The sequence below is a fragment of the Pelmatolapia mariae genome, linkage group LG16_19 (genome assembly GCF_036321145.2).
Source record: "Pelmatolapia mariae isolate MD_Pm_ZW linkage group LG16_19, Pm_UMD_F_2, whole genome shotgun sequence".
In the NCBI taxonomy this organism is placed as follows: Eukaryota; Metazoa; Chordata; class Actinopteri; order Cichliformes; family Cichlidae; genus Pelmatolapia; species Pelmatolapia mariae.
Genome location: NC_086241.1, coordinates 55679588 through 55702823, shown reverse-complemented (window position 1 = coordinate 55702823; position 23236 = coordinate 55679588). Strand labels below are relative to the sequence as shown.

Genomic DNA, 23236 nt, shown 5'->3' with positions numbered 1-23236 from the left:
GTGATGACCTGATGGTCCTCTTTCAGGATAACAATGGCCCCATCCACAAGGCACGAGGGGGGTACAGAATAGTCTGATGGATCTTAAAATTAAGTGACCTGCTATGTCCTTTTCAGTCACCAGATCTCAAGTCATTTGAACACCTATATATGATTTTTTTTTTTTGCATCAATGTGTCCACAGCTATCTCTACCACCTTCTTCAAAATGTGGGAATATCTTTTAGAGGTATGATGTTTCATCCCTCCATCAATGTACTGATCAACTGAGAATCAGTGTCAAAGTGGAATAAGCTGTTCTGTTGGCTTGTGGTTGCCCAACACTTTTTCCTTTAATCTGTCAGCTGTCTGTAATTGTCAATTTTAAAAAGTAGTATGAGTTACTTAAAAAAAACTAAATGTGTAACTGTAGTTTAACATATTTAAGTGTGAAGTAGCTCGTTTGCAAACATATGCTTTTAAAGGGCCTTCAACACTGTGTCAACTGTTTCTATTAATATGTCTCTATAATAGTTAATTGTGTATAGAAATGTGTTTTGAAAGGGTAAACTTACTACAGTTCCTAAAGCGGTGATATTAGGAATCTCTTTAAAATAAACAAGTCTTTGCTGTCATCTAGTGGGAATTAGAGCATTGTCATGATCATTGCAATAGACTCGTGCCCAACGGCTATTATAGGTTTCTATCTCCATCTAGTGCACGATAAGAACAATGCAGTTTTTAAACAGAGGGCGGAGTGACGTAATGTTCTCAGAGTTTCTACGTGCGCGTTCATGAATCCCGTGACCTGCTGTCAAGCACACGCATGCTAGCGCACTATGCGAGATTTGTTTGTCAACGAATGAATCGGAAATTCCACAGTGACCCGGAACACTCAAAGTATAGTGACGGTAATATTTACTCTTGTCAAGCAGCGTTACAGCAAGTCGATAACAGGAAAGTGGTTTGACATATTTTTATTTCACTTAAAGGACAAGAAAACTCGTTTCTCGTTTTATCGCTGCAGATTCGCTAATACGCAATTCTCCGAGTTCTCCAGCCGGTATTAGCTTAGCCAGCTAGCAAGCTGGGCTAACAAGGTGATGTAGCGACAGCTGTGGTGCGCTCAGGAAATGTGATGGAAGTTGGTCTAGGCGTGTTTCATTATGAAAGTTTCATTTTTGGACTAATATGAAGCCTGACGATAGCTGCCGCGGAGCAGTAACCGCTTTCTGAAGGTGCAGTGAGCACAGCGCTGAGGTCGGGTTTCTTGGATAGTTATGAGCAGCATCAACATTACAACCAAAATCCCTCCATTAAGCTCTTTTTATACTAAAAGGTCAGCGCTGACACTACCGGCAACAAAGAGTGGGTTTTGAGAAGCGATGTGTTTTCGTGCTGTCACGAGATGAGTCTCGCCGATGAAACACTGCAGGCTGGGATGTCCTCAGTCCAGTCGGGACTGGAAGGGCAGCTGCCGCTTTTACACGCCAGACATCACAGCGCTCAAGGCGGTCTGGTGTTGGACCTGAACTCCCAGCAAGACTACCTCAGCAGCAGCTCTCCTGAGTATGACAGCTATGGGAATAACACCGGTCCTCTGTTCGAGAGGAGAAAGAGATCTAGATCCAACAGCTCCAGACATAGGTTCAACGAGGTGGTCACGGAGCTCGGTCCGGAGGAAGTGCGGTGGTTTTACAAAGAGGACAAGAAAACTTGGAAGCCCTTTTTGGGCCACGATTCACTTAATATTGAGCTAATGTTTCGGAAATACTGCGAGCTGAACCCCGGTGCAGCATGCCCCCAGGCCAGTGGAGGAGAGGATGAGAGCGGGTCTAGAGATCTGGAGAGCAGAGGGATGAACGGTGCAGTGCCAGCAGAAACGAGGACCAGCAGTGTGCACGGAGGCCGCGGGTCCTTGGACACATCCACCGTGTCCTCTGATGAGAGGGACGCTGAAAGCATTGAACTCAATGTAGAGTCGGTGTGTGTGCGAGGAGGACTCTATCAGGTTGATATAATACAGAGACAATGCTGTCCTGTCTACTGGAAACGTAAGTATAATCACCCCAATGCAACCCAAATTAAATCACCTCTGCACCAGTCACATGTAAAGTAACTCCTGGTAGAGAATAAGAAACACAACTTCTATTAGTCAAACCTCACGTAGAGGGTATGAAAACTACAGAGATCTGCAATATATTAGCTGCCAAAACACTTCACACTGTTCTGTAAAAGGTTCTAGTTTAAATGTCAAACTTGTAGCTGAGTATGCATTTTCTATAGTCACTTACTGTAGACTGCATTGTTTTCTTTTTTTCGTTTTCTTGCAAGCTAAGTACTTCATCTGGCCTTTTTTTCTGGATGTCAGTGTATTGAGCTCAGCTGATCTGCATTAACTAATTCATGGATATTTCCAGGAAAAGGCAGGGAACAAAGGAAGGCAGTTGCTATAGAGCTTCGGAAAACCTGACCTGAATGAATAGGGTTCATGGCTAGCTGGGTCTTTTGAAGCTTAATTTCAAATGACATTTACAGAAGAGGTTATTTTCACAGTTGTTGATGCTGTGGATGTATTGAGACCCTCTCTGTACTCTTTCAGCATGGTCTGCAGGCTACGTTAACAGTTAAGAATGTGAAATAGATACTAAAGGAGGACGTTTGAATAGTCATCCAAAGCATATCAGTTCACAAGTGAGAGATTAGTTTACACAATGGAACATGTATAAAGGTCATTGATATACTATAAGATAGAAAGCATCAGAATATTTTGAAAATTAAAAAATAAAAATCAATGTTGTGTTAAATAGTTCTCAGCTTTAGTTTGGCATATTGCCAACAAGCCTAACAAACTTACTTGACTGAACTGTACCTACTGTCAGTCTATGTGTCTACATTAGCTTTAGAACACTTTTGTCTTTAAATAGAAATAGACAGACTTTGAACAGGCTCACTCTGTAGAGAGAGAGAAGTTCTCTTTCTAAGGCAGCCTAATTTAAGATCCTACACTCTTATTCACCACCAGAGAATTACTTAATGATGTCACTCAAGACTGTAATCAAACATGGCCTCTCTGCATTAACCACTGAGACTTTGCCCCCCAGGATTTGTCAGACTTGTTGAGTTACAATGAAAGGATTCAGTTTCCAGAAACTGACTTACTTTCATTTCTAGTTGCTAAATAAAGCAATATATTTATTCCTTACCAAAAAATTGAAATTTCATGATTCCCATCCATGCAAGGAGCTATTTGTTTTCTTTTGGATCTGATACTAGATAATCCTACATGTCCTACATGTAATGTCCTACAGAACAAGACCATATCCCAGTGATGAGAGGCCAGTGGTTTATCGATGGTACTTGGCTGCCATTAGATGAAGACGAAAGTGACCTCATCGAAAGGGAGCACCTTAACCATTTCCGTGGGCAACACGTACAGGATACCTTTGAGATGGATTTGGTTCCCAGGACCATTGATAGTAAAGATGGTGAGCTCTGGGGAAGGGCAAGGGCAGGACAGCCTTAACTTTAGTGCAGTAAATTCTGTAATATAAAGCGTTTAAAGACAAAAATGCTTTAAAGAACACAGCACTGAAGCATCCATTCTTATAACTAACACAGTAAATGAACTTATTAACTAGATCATAGCTTAATCTGATGCTGAATGTTGCAATAGCCAGAATGTTGTTGAGTAATAACCTTCCAATGCATCTACTGATGACTGCTAATGCAAGTGAGAAGATCAAATGCTCTCATAAATTATAAATTCCTTTAAAAAGTAAGTCAGTGAAAAACGCACCAAATCTTTACAGTGAAACTAGAATAAAAGTAACCAGAGTCATAAATGAGCAATTTTGAGACAGATCAAAATTGCTAGTGTAGATGCACGCTCAGTTGAAATGAATGAGGCAGGTGTGTCCATTCATGTGGGTGTAGGTTTTGTCATGTCACCCTTCTAGTATATAGCAGGTGCAACTCGTACATTCTGGCTGGTCCTCCTCTGAGGGCTGGCTCAAGCGAAATGTAGCAGCATTTAGCTGTGAAAGGCAATAAGAAAGGGGTTCTTTGATTCAGCAGTCTCCTTTACACAGCCAGATCTACAGGACCTTCACTGGTGATAAGTGTGTGGGTGTGTGATAAATAGAGCAAAAGCAGAGAGAAAAGCATGCAGCAGCTGATAAAGATGGTTGGAAAAGTTTAGTCTTTATTGTAAAAACAAGACTCACAATATCACCAAGGTAATCTGGGACTTGTGTACTACATTACATACCTTGCTTCAATCTTAGTGAAACTATCGTTCTTCAATTTTATTTAATCTCAATACATATAAGAGAAAACGATGTAAAGTCGCTCATGTTTGACACGCATTGTGTAGACGGACGCTAAGATATTTAGAAGTATATGGATAGTGTATAAAGTCTTAGTGGAAAGGGGTCAAAGTCCAGTTCAGGGCTCGCAGAATCGCTAGCCCGACGTCCCGGGGCCCGCCCGCCCGGAGATATCGCTAGCCCCAGGACGTCGGGCTAGCGATTTTGCGAGCCCTGCAGTTATTTGCAAGGTGAGAGAAATAATGTACAAGGCCACACTAATTGGTTTTGTGACACTTGGCAGACTCTCCATTACTCAATGCATAGATCATAAGACCTAAACTTGTCTAATGTACTACTGCAAGGGAGAATAACCTACTCACCCTTTGAAAGCCATATGTAAGATATATATGTTAATAAAACCTAAAGAACCATCATTTGCATGTGCATTCATGTAGTGCGTATCTTGGGAACATTCAAGATCTGCATGAAAAAAAAAAAGTATTTTCCTCATATATTTGTAAAAGCATTAAAGCAAAGTGAATGGTAGCTCCTGATAATTCACCTTGTTTGAGTTCCTCCTTCAGGCAGCTTTTAAAGAAACATGTTTTATCTTGAAACTAATCATTTGAAGCCCTGACAACATTAAGGGCTAGCACCACGATCTATAAATGCGTCATTAAATGAGGCAGCAATCCCTGACAGTACTGCAGTAAATACATTCTCCAAGATATCGCTGTCTCCTTTACCTATTGCTACTATTTTTATTGTGTTCCCTAGCCTAGACTAAATGTTAGTGCAGCAGAAGACATGTTAGGCATACCAGTATGCTCTGCAGGTACATCGTCATCAGTGTGGTGCAAGTGCAAAATATGGGCTGATATACTGCTTCTGCTGGTTCTTCTTAAGTAATAAACAAGGAAGAGTTAAATTTGATGTGTCACCCATGCGTGATATGGTGTATTTTATGAAGTGAAGATTCATTGTGATTGTTACTGTTATAGAAAATTAAACAGTGGCGTCACCCCCTATTATTTTTTTTTTATTGTTACTGTTTGACACTTTCTTCAAAGAGTGCCTGCTGTCATTTGAGTCTTAAGCTGACAGGAATCGCAGACGGTGATCACTGGTGTAAGCCAGTAGTAAAAACTATAGGGCGTGTCCAGTATGTCAGCCTTAAAAGACGTCAGGGAAAAAACAAAGCCTGCAGGCTGGACACTGTGTCATCTTTGAGCAATGCAGTTTGTGTCGTTTGACGTAGGCAAGCCTCATAAGTTAGTTTGTGTGCTGCATATTCTGCTACATTTTATTAAACACCAGAGTGTAAGAACACCATGGGATAATTGATGACTGACACATACTTAAAAGAAACAGAAAATACACACCTAATAACATAGCGTACATTTGACAGATGTATGGTACTGACTTGTGCTTAGGATACAAACAAGTCTTGAAGTCATTGGCAGGAAGAGTCAGTTTTACAATGTTTACATTCACAGCCTACTGTAACAAAGAGTTGGTAAAGGGATTTGTTTTATCTTATCCGCAAAGATAGTTTTATATTATATGATGCAGAACAGATGAAGGTTATCAGTTCACTGTGACCTGTTTGGACTGCTTCCTCTCATAGTTGGTATCTCAATCATAAGGAACCACTTAGTTATGAATGGATCCATCAGTGCTGTAATGCCCAAATGCACATTACTGGTAGCTTTTATAACAAAACCCTCCCATACGCTCAGCAGTTCTGTCCTCCACAGCTTTTCACCTCTGCTAGTATTTGCAAGTCTGATGTCTGTGTTGTCTTTGATTGAATGTTTTAGTGAGACATGTCTCGTGCACTTGCTGATTTGATTAACAAATTTGAGAAAGCCTACATGTTTGTGGAACTAATTTTGTCACGTAGCATTTTTCTTACTAATTAAAATACTATCATAATTTTAGTAATAAAATCAATAGAGAAAAAATTACCCAGTCATGATAAAATATTATGAATAACCAAGTTTTAGTTTCTATCAAACAGTTGACATATGTGTGTGGTTTTATATGGCTGTTTTCACAAGCTGACACTCATTTATTGAAGGAGAAAATGAAATTAGATCAGTCGTCCAATAAGATATGGCAGTAAATTATCCTCATTCTCACCACTTCTAAGCGCTTGCAATTAAACTAAAACACCTACTTATCTCTAACTAATTAGATTATTCACAGTGAAAAGAAATACATCTTCTAATCTGTGCTGCTCCAGGTAAGAGAGGCATTGGAGATAATCTCCCAGATACTTATTCAGAGCTCTTTGTAAAAATATAGTCAGTAGGTTGGTTTCAGCATCACCTCCTCAAAATGGTTATAAATAGGAACGTATGAATTATTCATTAGGTGAAATGGAAAAATAAGTACTGTTAATGTTGTTAGACGTGAACTTATGTAGTACACATAAACAAAAAGAAATAATGGGGATTTGTAGCCTGTATAGTCAGAGTCATGACATGTGTAGATATTCTCTGTACTTCTTTGATAAGTGTAAGAATGTCGTCTGTAGCACATGTCAAACAGTGCTGCTTTTTCGGCCTGAAGGCTCACAATAAGTTCGCGTTTTATCAGGACATTTCCTATAGCCACCAGGTCGCTGCGGTAACCAGCGCAGACTCTTAGTCTGTCCTGGTTAAAGTGGTAACCTGACTGCAGCACTACTTGATAGAGCTACTTGTTCAAGAGTGATGACAGCAGTAGTCTGTGTGATACCAGGGTAATGGCCATTACTCACTCACTGTTGGTTGTTAGTTCTCTCCCACCTGCCCCCTTTCTACCTCCCTTTTCTGTTCAAATGGAGTGGATATCAGACGAGTACTAAACCTACATGTCACAAGCGCAAACGCTGCCAAGGTACTGTAAAATACAATTTTATTTTTTCTTCCCCCTAAAAAATCTGGTGTATTAGATCTAGCTTGTATCCCCTTCTTATAGCAGCTTGGTCTCTTTGGAACTTGAGTTTTCTTTCTTGTGTGGTTCAAACCTTTGAAATAATTTGACTATTTAAAAGCTAGAGCTAGGCTCAGTTAGCAGTTGTTTTAAAGGGAATTTAGGCTGCTTTCTGTGTTGCAGCCTTAACTGGGCCTAGTTGCTAGAACGTCTTCCTTTGTGCAAATACTTAGAGTTTTGTGCTATAGTTGTATTGCTGCTTTTTGGGGAATCCTGCATATGTGTCTTTCATCTCCTTGCTGGAATAGTGAGTAGACAACAGGATTCACTCAACTACCAGAGCAAGATCCCTAATGCCAGTAGACATGGAATAAATAAGCTAGTCTTCAAAAAAGCCTTCTGAAGGCTTTTTGCTGTCTTTAAAAAAACAAAACAAAAAAAAAAACTCCTTTCCTCTCCGTTTCTTACTTACTTTCTTTGCTCTCTTTATCTCAGTCCTCTGGCAGTATGACTGTACCATTAATGAACCACCATCACAAGCTCCCACTTTAAGGGCCATGAACAAAGCTCTTTGTTGAGAGCCAAGCACAATTGATGAGCCAAACAGAGAAGCCATTTATGGACAGTTACTATTATAACCCTTAACAGCTTCTTTCAAGTCCATCACTGTCCTAGTTCTGGATTTATTGAATAGAGAAGTCCTGGGGTCTGTGTCCTCATCTTCTAGTAAATCTGAAGCAGCCGATCTAAAGCCTAGCTGCTATATTACATGAAAATTGGATTGTCTTTGCTGCTCTGAGGCGGCCCTGGATGAAAGGAATCTGTTATTTTTGTCAAGACATAGCCAATAAAAAAGTTGAAACTTTTCATCAGGAACAAATGTCACAGTCCCAGGCCAGTTTATTTCATTTTATTTCAATTTTGCCTTTTATTCTTATTCCCATTATTTATTTTTTACCTCTCTCCAGATTTGAGATTCTTGCATACATGAAGTTTCTTTCTTCAAGAGTTTCCTCAGTTCCTTCACTCCTTGCCCATCCCTGTATAACACATAATCTCATCCTGTGTCCCTTGGTAATTCTTGACAGGCTGTTAGAGATCTAGCTCAGTGAGTTCTTTTTTTTTTTGGTTGTCTGTCTGTCCCTGTGTACATTTTAATCCCCTCCTCTTTTACCTTCATTTCCTTATCTGCTGCCTTTCACTGTAAAACAGGAAGTGTTATTTTACAGCACTTAAACATCAGTCAACAATTTTCACTCAAACTTTTGATATTAATAAAACCAGTAAAGTGGAGAAGTTAGGCATAGTTCCTAGTTTTTTCCTGTTATTAAGTATCTCCTGTTTTACTGTGGATTTGGCTACAGATAAGTCTCAACAGTTTGAGTTGGCCTCAAACTACTTTGTTTAGAACTGTGCAGCTCTTATAGCAAATGCCACCCTCCTTTTCACCTGTATGGTGTCTTCTGAGTACAGAGATATGAGGTAAGGAGTCTGTTTGAGATGAAACCAGCCTGGTTGGCAAAAGGCGCTCTTCTAAGAAGAACTGCTCGTTTCCCTTGTTGATTACTGTCAATATTTGGTGATGCAGTTTTAAAATGACCGGAAATATATGTGACAGAGAAAACCTTCTAAGAATTGCCTCACCTGGAAAGAATGTCACAACAAACAATTTTTTATCTGCCAAATAAAAGTGACAACCTGTCACTTTGCCTGTTCTTTTCAACAAACTTTTCTTTTTTCAATCTCTACAAGCTATCCTCATTTCTTAGAGGCAGTCATTCAGTTTTGGACTGGTTACATTCAAAGTGAACAGGTCTTTGGTACAGTTTAATAAGGGCTTGTCATCACATTACATTACAAGCAACAGTAGACCAGTTTAACAAATGCATCAGCACATTTTAAATTCAGGTGTATTCGAGGTAGCTGATAAATTCTCAAATTTATTGACAGATGTCTTATTTACTATGTGTATCTTTCCATTTTGTTAGGAATGTTTAATTAATAAAAATATGGAAATTATGCATAGTTGTGACACATGTTCATTTTTTTCAGTACTCTGTTATTAAGTAAAAACTGCATTTAAACTTTAAGAAATTAGATTCTCTGCGTAATAGTAATGCAGTTCCATTTTTTTCCCCAGGGTTTGTGTGACCATATTAAGAGTTTGAAACTAGAGAACATAATCTGGAAAATGGCATTTTTCCAAGTACTATACTTTTTTGTTCTTAAGGGTTTTAATTCCCAGTTTGGTTCCGAGCAATGTGAAGAAATGTGACCTTCAGCTGCTGTACAATAGTGTGTGAACCAGACAGTGGACTGTGCACTGGACCAGTGCCAGAGTTTTCCACCAGTCTTGTTCAAATTAATTTGATTGCACAATGCACTTAAAGGACAGAGACATAAATAACTGTTGAGTGAACCAGTCTCACCTATTGCTCTTAGCTTCTGTAGCAAATGGTGCCTGCTCTCTAGTCTACCTCTGCTCTTACTTGCTCTAGTCACTGCATTACACTTAGAATTGAGAACCAGGAGGAAAAAAAATAACAGTAAGAGAACTAAATGTAGATATCAGTACCAAATATATCTTCAGCTAATGATGCAAAAGCAGGGCAACAAGCAAGAGCTGAAATCTGCAAACATAATTTGTGTTGGTTTGATGTGTTTTTCTGTCTGCAGATCAATGCTCTATGCTGCATTTTATCAAGCCGTTAGACTAGTTTGTTCCTACTTTTGCTAATTTGCGCCACATTCCTAACTGGGTGTAATTACCTCTTCTGTCTCTGCTTTGTAAATTTGATTTATTTTGATTTTTCCTGTTACCTAAGTTTTCCTTCTATTCCCCCCACCCCCAATGTTTTTTTTTTCCCCCAAACAATCTCCTTGTGTCCTCTCTTTCCTCTAACTGTTCATGTACTCACTCCTCTCTCTCACTGCCCCCTGCAGCCATCCATAGTCTAAAGCTGAGTCGATCACATGTGGATTGGCACAGCGTGGACGAGATCTACCTCTACAGCGATGCCACAACTTCCAAAATTGCAAGAACAGTCACCCAGAAACTGGGCTTCTCCAAAGGTCTGTAACCACTTAAGGTTTTCTTTATTTATTTAATGGCATTTTTGATGAAAGCATGGTACAGAAACTCATCATATCTGCTTAAATGATTTCAAACTACAACTACTAGGATCCCTTGACTTTACATGCATGTGTTGTACTGTGTGGTATTCAGCCGACACTAGCTTGCTAACACATTGTTACGGTAAGCATATCTGCTAAAGGTTAGGCATGAAGTAACTGACTCAAGCCTTACAGATTTCAACATGCAGACTTGCATAGGTGGAGATAAACTTTATTTCAATAAAGTTTATCCTCTTTGCTAAGGATATGCCTATAAAATGTGTGAAGCCAAGTGTCTAGTCAGAAAATCGAATTGATTTCCTATTTTGTGAGTTTGAACAAGCGTCTCGTCCAGTGCACAAAACGACCTGTATATTAATGCATTTGTAGTTTGCATCAGGTATTTAAACGCAGTGTCCTAACTGGATTAGCCCAGGAGGCCACTCTGTGTCCATCTGCCATGTGCTACTGAAAAGATGACAAAAAGCAATTGATGTTTGATCCGCATGGATGACTCTAATCTGATCTACAGTCTCCAAGCCCTACAGCACATTAATCTCTCCTGCTTTCAGGTTATTGGACAAGATGGACCTGGTTATTTCAATTTTAACTGAGATGTTCATTTAGTGCTAACCAGGCAGCAGTCCAGTAGATTCTATTACCCTGCTGTGTAACACATGACTAGACTAGATTATAGATTCTAAATAAGGTGACACACTTGGCCCCATTGACACATTGGCAGCCACAATCACAGCAGGGTTCCCAGGTTTCACCTACTGGCCTCTTTGGACTCCATCACTGCAGCTTTTTATAGCTTTCTGTAGAACATAGTTGTAATGTGTTTTTAAATAATGTTCTACAGAAAATACTAAGTTTAAATAGCTGGGTTTTTCTTTTTAAAGCTTGCTTTTGTAAAATGAAACTCCAACCCCGTCCTTACTTGTCTTTTAGCCTCAAGCAGCGGTACGCGGCTCCATCGGGGTTATGTTGAGGAGGCCTCACCTGAGGACAGACCCCCTCAGACTACGCACATTGTCTTTGTGGTTCATGGCATTGGACAGAAGATGGACCAAGGGCGCATTATTAAAAACACTGGAATGTGAGTTGATACCTGTATGTTTGTTCTTTTTATGATAGCAGTACTTTCAATTTCATTCCAATGGAATCCGGAATAAAATTGAAACCTAGTATAGATGAACTCAAACGCATTGTAAGAAAAGTCTTCCTGGGACGTACTGTGGTGTAATGTTGGAACTGTCAAAGTTCATGTTCTGTCTGCTAAAAACAAACAGTCTCACTTCTTGTTCCTCTTTTGTAGATTTGTAGTTTCTCTGTGTGTTAACATTTCTGTGCTCCTAACTAAGCTTACATCATTTTGTTGTGGGTTTTTTGTAATGTGATATGATGGATTTGACATATACCTGTCTGTCTTCTTTTGTTGCCAATTATGTAGCTAGTGCATTTCTGAAGTGTCAGAGTGCATAACTGAAGCACTGTTGCATGAGCATTATAATATGCTCATGCGACAGTATCCACTAAATCATTCAGTTTTTCCCCCCTCCACTCCTGCAGACTCTTTTTTCTTCTCCTGCCTGATCTCATTTTCTCCACCCATCTTTCTCACTCTTGGTCTGCTCATGCCGTTCTGTTACTTTACACTTTGCGTTGTTAATGTGTGATCACACAATGTACCAAACCTTAAAAATAACCTTAAAAATAACACACATAGACACAACAGAACAGGGAAATGCACTTCCATAAAAGTAAGTAAAGAAAAATGACAGGATTCATGTTGCAGAATAAACCCAGCTGTTTCCAGGACTGGAAACATAGGCAAAAATGTGGTTACAGTTTTTGCCCATGTTTCCAGTCCTAATCAGTTCCTAATCAAGTCGTGCCATTCTGTCTCAGTGTTTTATATACTCATTGGTTATATAACCTTCATCTGTCCAGATTTCATGCCAGTGGGAAGATGTAACTCTTTTATTTGGATCTTCTATAGAGCACTCGACACATAAAAACAAAACAGTCAGCTTGATGCTGTGTTGATACGTTACTTGAATAAGCCTGCTGAGTTTCTTTTGTCTTTCAAAAGTTACATCTTGTTATGAGGAACTTAGAAAATTGTAAATTATGTAAAGCTTAAAATGACAGTGCACAATAGACACTTCTGTCTTTAGAAATCTGATAAAGTAAGTTATCACAGCATCAGTTTCTCTTTTAAACTCAGTGGAGTTCAGCTGTATATACAGTATTGATCATATGTTGCTTAAGCTAGATGCAGTCCTTTCATATGTCTGTTTTTATCTAAAGAAATAACTGAAATAGCCTTGGACCATAGGTCACTGTCACTGTGTCACAAACTAAGGAGTTAAAGCAGATAAAGTACACAAAGTCAAGCTGCAATGTAAACATTTACTGTAAACATACTGTAAACATATCTTCTATCTTCATGTAGATTATAGCACACACACTTTCTCAGCCAAGAGAAACAATCATCCTGAAAACTTGATGTATTTGTTTGATTTTTGGTTGCTTCTTTTTACCTTAAGTAATATTAGGTATTTGTCTTTTCAGTCTCTTACATCCATATTGATGAAGCAAATTGTGGTGAGATTTTGCAGTTACAATGTCCTAAAACGGAATCAGACAGTGTAAACTTGCTAATCCTCAAATGCCAAACCTAACTGTATTCATTAAAGCCAATCTAAAAGCAAGGAAAACCTTACAAAACTTGGGAAAGCTGTAAAGCAGCACTCAGACCTTTGAGCATTTCCCCTACACACAGCTGAAAGTCCTGTCAAAACCTGCATTAGGTGCTCTATTCACAGTGGAGTCATTTAAAAGCCTCTCCCAACCTCCATTTATCCATGTCAACAACCTGCCTCACCCCTCTCTCTTTGTGTATTTAGTGTATCCTGCAAGCTAATGGTGCCCCATATAGGGCTAATAGCAGTGTAGCCTTTGTATGCATGCTGCACAAGGGAAGCAGCTGCATCAGTAAAATGGACATCATTCTTTTCTGTCTAACAGTTGTATGAGTCTAAGACTATATAGATTTAGACTTCGAATCTGTCATTATGATAAACTGCTCCCGAGACAAAGTAACAGTGACATTGTTACTAAACAGCATATTCCCAAATGCACTCTTAAGTCCTTCAGTTGTATATCTGCAATATTGTTGTTAAATACATTATATACTGTTTTGTTATTGTATGTTTAGGCTGCGGGAAGGTGTGAGGAAGATGGAGGAGAAACACTTCTCAGAGCACAATGAGGAACATGTGGAGTTCCTGCCTGTTGAGTGGCGCTCCAAACTCACACTGGACGGAGGTGTGCATGCATGTTGTTGTCTTTCCTGTAGTGCAGCTGTGCAGTCTGGACGGCAACTAGTGAAAAATTCCTAAACTGGCTTCTCTCATATTGGCCAGGATTATTTATTCAACTAAATTATTCTGATCTTTTGTGGAAGAAATACATTTTTGATGACTGCATATATGAACAATAAGTCTGTTGTAGATAGCTCTTTTTTTGTGCTCAGATGTGGGTATGTTTCTGCAGATACGGTAGACTCGATCACACCAGACAAAGTGAGAGGACTGAGAGACCTTCTCAACAGCAGTGCCATGGATATCATGTATTACAACAGCCCTCTTTACCGGGATGAAGTAAGAGTCATACAGATTGAGTAATTAGACTCCCTGGTGCTCTCTCTTCGTCTCTTCTCATTATTTCACATTCTCTCTCTCTCTCCAGATTACCAAGGGTCTAACAGAGGAGCTGAACAAGCTCTACTCACTTTTCTGTTCACGGAACCCTGAGTTCGAGGAAAGGGGTGGCAAAGTGTCCATCGTGTCTCACTCTCTTGGCTGTGTCATCACGTATGACATCATTACTGGCTGGGATCCCGTGCGGTTTTGTTTGCAGGAGCATCGTGTGGTGGAGGAGGACCTAGACCTTCGCTGGATGTCCTATGAAGAGAGGTGCCTTTTAGAGCAGCAGAGGCAAACAAGGAACAGGTAGAGCTTTCCTTTGTAGCTTAATGACTCTCAGGGGCTGTATGTATAGTTGTGTTCAGTTCAGTTGTGTCTGTTTGGATCTCAAAAGATTTGAGTTTAAAGCGGTTAATGTCAAGGAGCCTTGAGAATTGAGTTTTGATACATTAATTGCAACCCCCTCCCCAGTTCAGCTTTGTAGTCGAATTAGATTGGTTAAATTTAACATGTTTATTAAAATATTTTTTAAAAATAGCCACTCATACTGAATTTTAGCGAAAAGCTCATTATTAAATGTTTATTTTACCTCCAAAAATCTGATTAATTGAACTTTACTTTACTCCGAATGTTTCCCTTAGTCATTTATGCCATAACATCAGTGACTCAGTGTTACTGTCACTCAGTTTATATCTTTAGATTTAACATCAAGCCTAGTATTTGTGTGTGTGTGGGTGCGTGCGTGCGTGTGTGTGTGTTGGGTGGGCAGGTATGTATTTATTTAAAATAAATACGCCATGTGCTGCATGCTGCTCTTCTCGTGCCCTATTTTAAAGTTATACTTTTGCTTGTTTGTTTTTGTGTGTGTGTGTGTGTGTGTGTGTGTGTGTGTGTGTGTGTGTGTGTGTGTGTGTGTGTGTGTGTGTGTGTGTGTGTGTGTGTGTGTGTGTGTGGGCTGCAGAGTAATACATCTGCTGGGCACTGGCCATCACGCTGTGTACACAGTGCCATTATTGTGTGCACCATTAACTTTGTAAGACAAGAAAATGCTGTAATAAGGTTTATTGATCTGACTGAAAAGGGGACTTTTTGATGACTGGCCTCTTTTGTTAATGGGTCAATGGGTATTAATATTGAAAGAGATTTTCACGCTGGAGTTTAGAAGTTTCAAATTTCTTTATAAGGTGTAGTTTGGGCTTCTTTACTTGCTTCTTGTTGCAGGCTACAAGAGCTGGAAAATCAACTCGCCACACTTGAGGCCTCTAAACCCTCAGCCCCCCCAGCCCTCAAATTTAAGGTACTATATTGTTTTGTAAAATATCACTACTGTAATGTGTAAGAATCTTTGACAAACTTTCAGGTGTTAAACTAATATGTTCTGTACCCCTAAAATAAATGAATATATGTCCATATATATAGGAAATAAAACAGATAGCCAGGGATAGCTCAGGGCAGGGATAGCTCAGTAGGTAGAGTGGTTGCCCCATGATCGGAAGGTCGGGGGTTCGACTCCACTGAACGGTTACCCTGAGGTACCCCTGAGCAAGGTACCGTCCCTACACAGTGCTTCCCGGGCGCTGCATTGGTGGCTGCCCACTGCTTCACTGGGTGAATGGGTTAAATGCAGAGAAGTAATTTCCCTACGGGGACTAACACATACACATTATTATTATTATTATTATTATTATTAGAAATTAAATGTGGCATTTACACAACAAATAAATCCTGTCTGTATAAATACCAAAGACTTCTACATTTACAATAAATAATCTTGGCACCTTTCATTTCTCAGGTAGAGAATTTCTTCTGCATGGGTTCTCCTCTGGCAGTGTTTTTGGCCTTAAGAGGAATCCGCCCTGGCACCAGTGTCCACCAAGACCACATCTTACCCACCTCAATCTGCAGCAGGCTCTTCAATGTCTTCCATCCCACAGACCCTGTGGTCAGTACCCTTACTGTACCCCCCACTGTCTTGTCCTTTATAGATGAGCAGGAAAGGAAATCGAGAACCGGTTCCCAGTAGTTCAGTTCCTTGGAATTATCGGTCCGCCTACCTATCGCGTCGGCTTATCAGTTCCATTTACACTACAAACAGCTGATTTCAGTTCATGTGTCTGAGGAGGAAATTAGTGGCGCAGTTTACAGCATGGATATGGACGATACTTTAATTTTTATTTACATTCAGAACAAAAACAGCGGCATTATGCTGCTAACAGAACTTCAGGTCTTTGCAAGCATCTGCACAGACAGCATGCTAATGCTAAGCTAGCCAAAATCCCAGAGTGATGATAAAGCTTTTTTTTGTAGCAGGTGCATTTTTCCCTTCCGATTAATCTGAATTGGCCTCCATTTGCTGTATTAATTATTAAAGTGAATATATTAGCTGATGAAATTGTTACATTTCAAGTTGATCAATCTCCATACAGTCCTACAGCAGTCCATCTTGACACTTTGGCTGCTCTGTGTCTGGGAAAGTGCACTTAAAGAATAAAAGTTAGCTGTGAGAGCAAACTAAAACTCTGCTGGTGAGCAAACGGTTTTTCTGAATGCACATGAAATGTGGTGGATGTAATGTAACTGTGCTTAAGTCAAGATTTAGTTTTGTCTGCATGAATTTAGAGCGCGCTTTGTTCTGAAGATTTTGGGGTTTTGTTTTTTCCACTGTGCAATGTCAATAACTCCTGTTTTACTGCCTTTTGTAGGCCTACAGATTGGAGCCACTCATCTTGAAACATTATAGCAACATTGCACCTGTTCAGATACACTGGTAACAACCTGAATTTTATCACCCTGCTATTCCTTGAATGGACTCTTAATATTTTCTAAGTAATTATTCTCTGATTATTTGTGGTCTGTGTATTCATCAGGTGTAGCGCCACTAACCCCACACCTTATGATGAGATCAGGCCTACTTTTCTCAACCCTGTTAAAGATCCCACGTCGGATACAGAAAGCATCCCCAGCCCCAGTACATCACCTGTCCTACCCCGGAGGCACTATGGGGAGTCTATCACTAATTTGGGCAAGGCCAGCATATTGGGTAAGTCCAACACAAACTGAGCACATGTGTTTATGTTATTACAAGTGTTAGTTATCCAGCATCAGTTATACACTTTGAAAGAAGTTTAAAATAATCTATAAGGAAGTTTAGAGTAATGACTGTTCAGGATCGAAGTGTCTGTGGTTGTTCACTACTTCAGGATAAGATTAGATGAACCTGAAGGAACAGACTACTGTGGTAAAAGGTAATTGATGTGTTAGTCTGAAAAAATGCTTAAGTGAGTTTTCGCTGTTGAATTAATAGCCATGTGAATGCGAGGATCCAAGGATTTCCAGCTGAACTTTGCATTGTACTGAGATAATTTTATACACTTCACTCGTCTGTGTTCGTAATACTGTCGCTGATCAGTGCAGGTTGTTGACTGTTCTTTTAATTTCTGATGACAACTTTGTGCTCAGAGTGAGAGCTGGGAAAAAATCCCTGTGCTATTTGTACTCTGTAATTAATGAATCTATTTTATCCTAAGAGGTCATTGTATGTAGGTAAGATGAGATTCTTTTTTCTTTTTTCTTTTTTTTTTTAAATCACAGTTTTAGCTCCACAGTGCCATCAAGTGGAAATGAGGGGAATATGCTCCTTTTATAATAATGAATGCATTTATACTTTGAAATCATAATATAGGCGCTTTACCTTTATCTTCTGTCTTATTCCGACACTACAGGAGCAGCAAGCATAGGAAAGGGCATTGGAGGAATCCTCTTCTCACGTTTTTCCCGCTCCAACAGCCAGCCCTCAGTGTCTCTGGGACTTGAGGGTGGAGCAAGTGCTGAAGAAGAGGAGCAAAAGCGCACAGAAAGTCAGTCAGCATACGGCCTCTCTATGTTGACTCGACCCACCTCACCCACTGCTGACACATCCTGTAAGTTCACTTATCCCTCGAGTAATGTTTATATTCTTTTTTTTGGTTTGTAAACAAGGCAAAAAAGTATATCATCCACATCCATCTGTTAACTTTCTTATTAAGTATTTTGTTTTTGAAATGGCACTGAGGTTCACTGTACTCAAGATTAGATTAAATCTAATTAAATTAGATTTAAAGGTAAATAAATAAATAAACAATGCAGTAATATAGTTATAGTATAGTATAGTAATATAGTAATGTTTTTTGTTTTTATTTAAAAAAAAAAGGATGTTTGTAGCCTCCAGAGAAAGTGATGCCAATAACAAACGGCCTACACCTGCATTCTTTCTCATAGCCAGCAGGGGGCGACTGCTCTTTGCATAAAGGAGGAGGATAGAGTAGATATCTATGAAAATAAACATACTGTTCTCTTGATTCGTGATATTAATGAGTTTAGTCTAAAAATATGAAAATATAAAGAACTGAAGAAGCTTCGCAGATGAGAGGTGAAACGTCTTTTAAGAAATGTAATGAAGTCCAGTCACTTTCTTTCCAAGCTCCTTAGACTAAATAAAAATTATTTTTTATTTGTAGTAAGTGAAGTTAACGGATACTGGATAAAGCAGAGTAATCTAGGGCATGTCTGCTGTGTGATGAACAAGGCACTACTATCAGCATGATGTGCCCTTGGTTTCCAGGCAGATTCACACTTTCACTCACTACATGCTCGGTTGACTAGATGTCAGTGTGGCTATGGACATCTTTTATGTGCAGGCTATCGATGTCATGTGGTGTCTGTTTTTAATCATGTATTATTATGCATTTGTCTTGACACTTCCTGTTTTTACTCATTTTTTTTTTCTGTCTTGCAGTGGAGCTTGAGCGTCGCATTGACTTTGAGCTCAGAGAGGGTCTGGTGGAGAGCCGCTACTGGTCAGCAGTGACCTCACACACAAGCTACTGGTGCTCACATGACATAGCTCTCTTCTTGTTGACCTTCATATATAAACAGAAGGCGACACCCTCTAACCCAGCAGATACTCCGGATCCAGAGTGAGGCAGCATGTTTTTTAAAACAGAACACACAACACTGAAAGAGTGAAAGCATTTCTTGTGACACATAAAGTGACTTTGTTCATTACTTTTTCTTGCTTACAAACTTAAATACACTAAAAAAAATCCTGTCTTTGTTTGGCTCCCGATCAAGCACTTTTAATACTTGGGAATCATTACTTACAGACTCAGAAATTTCTTCCAAACTTTTCATCTAATTTGTTTGTTTTTTACGTTCTGCACAATTGCTTACCCTGATGGTGGATACGGTGGACCAGGAACTCTTATTTAGGAGCAAAAGCACTGATGCATAGCTGATTGTTGCACCCAGAGGCAGAGACTTCTAACTTCATTCCCAGTGTGAATTTAGACAGCTGAACTGTGTCTATCATGTCCATCGATTTCATGTTAAACAATACCTAAGTCAATTTGCTCGGCTGCAGACTCGGTCTGAAACTTTGGGGCACATTTGACTAAGCCTCAGTCACTAAGGTGTCAAGTTATGTCTGATATTTTTGTTTGTTTGTTTTTCTCTGTCTCTCACAAATGCGCGCACACACACAAAACATAAAGAAAAGAACATTTTTGGCAAAGTTCTCTTCTTCAAGTTGAATATTTAGCTACTGCATGTTAAGAAACCCATGGGAGCAAACAAAGGCAATGTGTAATATATAATATTTCTTTACTGTCCATCATAAAAGACACGTAATGCATTATGATTAAATCATATTATTTTGGCAAATTATTATAATAATTATTATTTTGGTACTTTGGAGGACAGAAACAAAATGCTTAGTTTCCTTAGTTTTTTCCCTCTATTTTTTAAATTTTCAATTATTTGAGTCTTGAAATAGAGTGCACCAAATAAAGCCCAAGTAAAACACTAGTTTTATACTGCACAAATAGAGTATAACATTTTCCTTTGTGTTTAATCGTCACTGATAAATAGTGCAGTACCAAGGGGGCAGATGTGTCTTACAAACACAGTGACTAAATTGTATTTACTTATTTTCTTACAGTGTAGAGATCTAAACCATAGTCTAAAATCTAAATCTTACATACTCACTCAAAACAATATCACTATTTCATCCTCAATACAAGCTTCTATTTTGAGGATAACTTATGGAGATGATTTTTGCCCGCATGGCTTTGTATTGATGAAATCATTGGTAGAAGATGTATTTTTTCTTAAAACAAATACAGAAATATTTTTTCCTAGTAACTTTCGGACACTTTGGGGATCTTAAACTGGATGTTACCTCAGAAGAAAAAAAAAGGGATTCGAGCTTGTGGCCAAATAACTTGTATGTGTCACCTTTATTAGATGCCCTGTTCAATTAATACTAAGGCAAAATTGTGGCTGGCCTGGAGTTAAAAAAGTAGAGTAGATTATTTAATTTTTAAACGTTACCCTCATTATAAAAACAAATGTCTTGTTTGCCTTTTTTGTCCACAGTTCACACTTTGCTAGCTTGATCGTTTACTTACAAATTCAGTTGAAATAGAAAAGAACAAATGATGGCAAATCATAAAAATATATATATATAAATATAATAGTAGTACTGATGGGGGTTATTGTAGCTATCATTCCAAGTACTGATTCAGCACAAGTTAGTGCTTACTCACTTTGCATGGTGTCAAATTAATAGTAAATGGATTGTTGGAACAAGAATAATGCAGCGTGCCAACACACATCTAAGAAACTTTATTCTGACTAAAAACATGTGATTGCTTTTGGCTTTTCTAATGAATAGATTTTATTTGCTGTAGATTATGAAATGAAACTGTCCTCGTAAATATTTATGTGACAGACGAGCCTTTCTGTCATTGTCAACTTTAACTTGTGTTCTGCTTATTGTAATGTAGTAATCAGTTGTTTTTGAATTTGTTATGGTGCAAGCTGCAGCTTTACTGTGCCACACAAGGGCTGTCGCTGACTGTCGTTTCTTTAACGTCTGTGTTATGTGTACAAAGGCCTACTGACTTAAACCAGGCTGCCTTGAGGAGATCACCTGATAGGTAACCAGGAAGTAGTGCAGAAGCTGGGTCTAATAAGGGAGGGGGATAGTTAAGTGTTACTGTATTTGATCTGGTGGCTCTTGAACATTCATGGGCTATAAATTGCACAGAAACTATTTTAACACAGCCCGTTTTTGACTTTTTATTTATTCTTTACTTCCCGTCTGTTACGGTGCATAAAACAATCTCAACATGTTATTTGGATATGTATTTCAAATACACAGTGCTGTTCTTGCTTTGGATTCATTGAGTCAAACATTGTAAGTTTCAACACAGCAAATACGTAGTTGTAACAATAACATTGTTTCTAAAACTTGTGTGAAAATTTGCACATTTTCATATTTAGGCATATTTTCAAATGTGTGACAGGCAAGAAACTGGAGCGCATTAAAGATAATTTTGGTAACATATGCTGTAAGTTTCACTGTATGAGATTTTGATGTACAGCATTTTGAATGACAACAATACATTTTTATTTTATTTTTTTTTTGTCAAAGATACCACAAGTATCAGGGAAATGTCTGCTTGTACATGTTTTGTAGCTTCAACACTCTTGTCAATACCAGATTAAAGCCATAATTAAACAAACAGTTTAGCACAGGTGTCCACAGACTAGTAAAGACCTTATAAATGGCTTTCGGGGAAATGGATGTACATTAAAGCTCACTGTGGGTGTGTTGAATGAAATGGGATGATGCGGGATATGGTGATCTGGAGAAATGTCCCAGGAGCTGTGCAATAACTCATGCCTGTATTGGATTCTAACTGCCATCCAAAACACTGTATAAATGTCCTTTTTATAAAGTATTCCAATTTGGATGTAATCAGTACTTCATCAACTGTCTTTTTTTTTCTTTCTTTTTTTACTTTTAATAATCAGAGGAAAATATTGAGATTGGAAACTTTTTTGTGGAGGAGGAAGATGCTTTCATTTCTCATTTCCAGACTGAGGACAAAAGAAGCGTTTGTTCATCTGAAACTCAGACCAGATTCTTTCCGAGGCGCCCCCTGAAGTGAACAACAAAGCCGACTTATAGATTGTGAATAGCCTGCATTGTATTAAAGCTGTTGTGGCTTCCACTGGGGGCGAGTTTAATGCAGTTTAGCAACATCTGCAAAGGCGAGGCTCACAGATGGGACCAGTTAGATCAGAGGTGACTCACAAAAGGCCCTGTTGTTCTGTGTTTGACCACAAGAGGTCAGTCATTGGTCATCTTATGATAATACTCAAAAAAACTTGACCACAGTGACCAGCTGTCCAGTGCCCTTCCTCTTAAGTCATTTCCGTCTATTGCTCTTACCTAGTTGAGCTATTTTTGACAGTATTAATGTGCTTAAATATATTCATGACTGCTCTGTTCTGTTCACTTATATGCCCTTAAGGAAAAATGGAATGTACTACAGCCATCTACAACCACAAATGCCAAAAACCCCCAATAAATGTGAATCCCTGAGCACCCCGCTACCTCCTACCCTTACCTCCTTCACTGCCCTGCTTCCTCCACTATACCTCCTCTGTCCTCATCCACATCACCAGCAGCCAAGCCAGCTCTCCATCTGACTCCTGCTCTGCATCTGGCTGACTCAAATGTTTACTCTGCAATTAAAACACAGCCTATAAAAGGCAATGGGTCGACTGCCAGACACTGACGAGGGGGTCGGAGCTGCAAGGAGAGCGGTTATAAATCGCTTTGATGCCGACCGTAGTCTGAAGGCCCAGATTCCTGAGCTGGAGGATTGGAGCTCAGTGAGTTCATCAGAAGACAGAGCCAGAAACACTGATGATTCATGGCCTTTACTGCATCTCACTTGGAGAGCGGGTATTGTTCTGCTGCTCTGGAGAGAAAGGAGATGGCTGGCTTTCTGATTCCCCCCCCACAAAGTTTTCATTTGATCACCTCACAGAAAGCATGTGTAAAAGCTTCCAGTGTTCCCTTTTCTCTGCAGTTACTGATGATTTATCAGCACTCAACATGTGATGCTTCTGTAATTCAATTCGTTTCTAATACAGTGTAATTAGTGGCTTAGAGACAGTTAAATATAGTTTACGAAAGATAATATGTGATGTGGAATTGGATAATCTAATTAAGATTATTTATTCACTACTGAACTATTTCTTCTTTTTTTAGATTTCTTGTCTGGAGTTTTACGTGTTATGCTCTGGTATATTATTTTCTATTAGAAAAAAATAAATATTTGTGAGGAAGTTTTCTTCACAGGCTCAAATAT

General features: G+C 39.1%; 1 protein-coding gene across 2 annotated transcripts; it reads left to right on the top strand.

Moving 5' to 3' along the window:
* The first annotated feature begins 799 nt into the window (after positions 1–799).
* On the top strand, positions 800–22948 carry ddhd1a (DDHD domain containing 1a). Of its 2 annotated transcripts, XM_063497601.1 has the most exons (14): positions 800–2031; positions 3289–3465; positions 7069–7170; positions 10150–10278; positions 11272–11419; positions 13544–13653; positions 13882–13988; positions 14077–14339; positions 15255–15330; positions 15826–15975; positions 16736–16800; positions 16901–17073; positions 17756–17953; positions 18808–22948. In XM_063497601.1, the coding sequence occupies exons 1-14, from the start codon at positions 1386–1388 to the stop codon at positions 18990–18992; spliced, it is 2529 nt and encodes an 842-aa protein (XP_063353671.1). In that variant the 5' UTR covers positions 800–1385; the 3' UTR covers positions 18993–22948. The 2 variants fall into 2 exon arrangements, with proteins under 2 accessions (XP_063353671.1, XP_063353672.1); XM_063497602.1 differs by lacking the exon at positions 7069–7170.
* Positions 22949–23236: the final 288 nt, after the last annotated feature.

Excerpts from the sequence above, each read along its gene's own strand:
- ddhd1a (XM_063497601.1), top strand. The coding sequence starts at position 1,386 with ATGAGTCTCGCCGATGAAACACTGCAGGCTGGGATGTCCTCAGTCCAG. Across the intron at positions 3,466-7,068 it reads GACCATTGATAGTAAAGATG|TTCTCTCCCACCTGCCCCCT; the intron begins GTGAGCTCTGGG and ends GTTGGTTGTTAG. Across the intron at positions 16,801-16,900 it reads GCACCTGTTCAGATACACTG|GTGTAGCGCCACTAACCCCA; the intron begins GTAACAACCTGA and ends TGTATTCATCAG.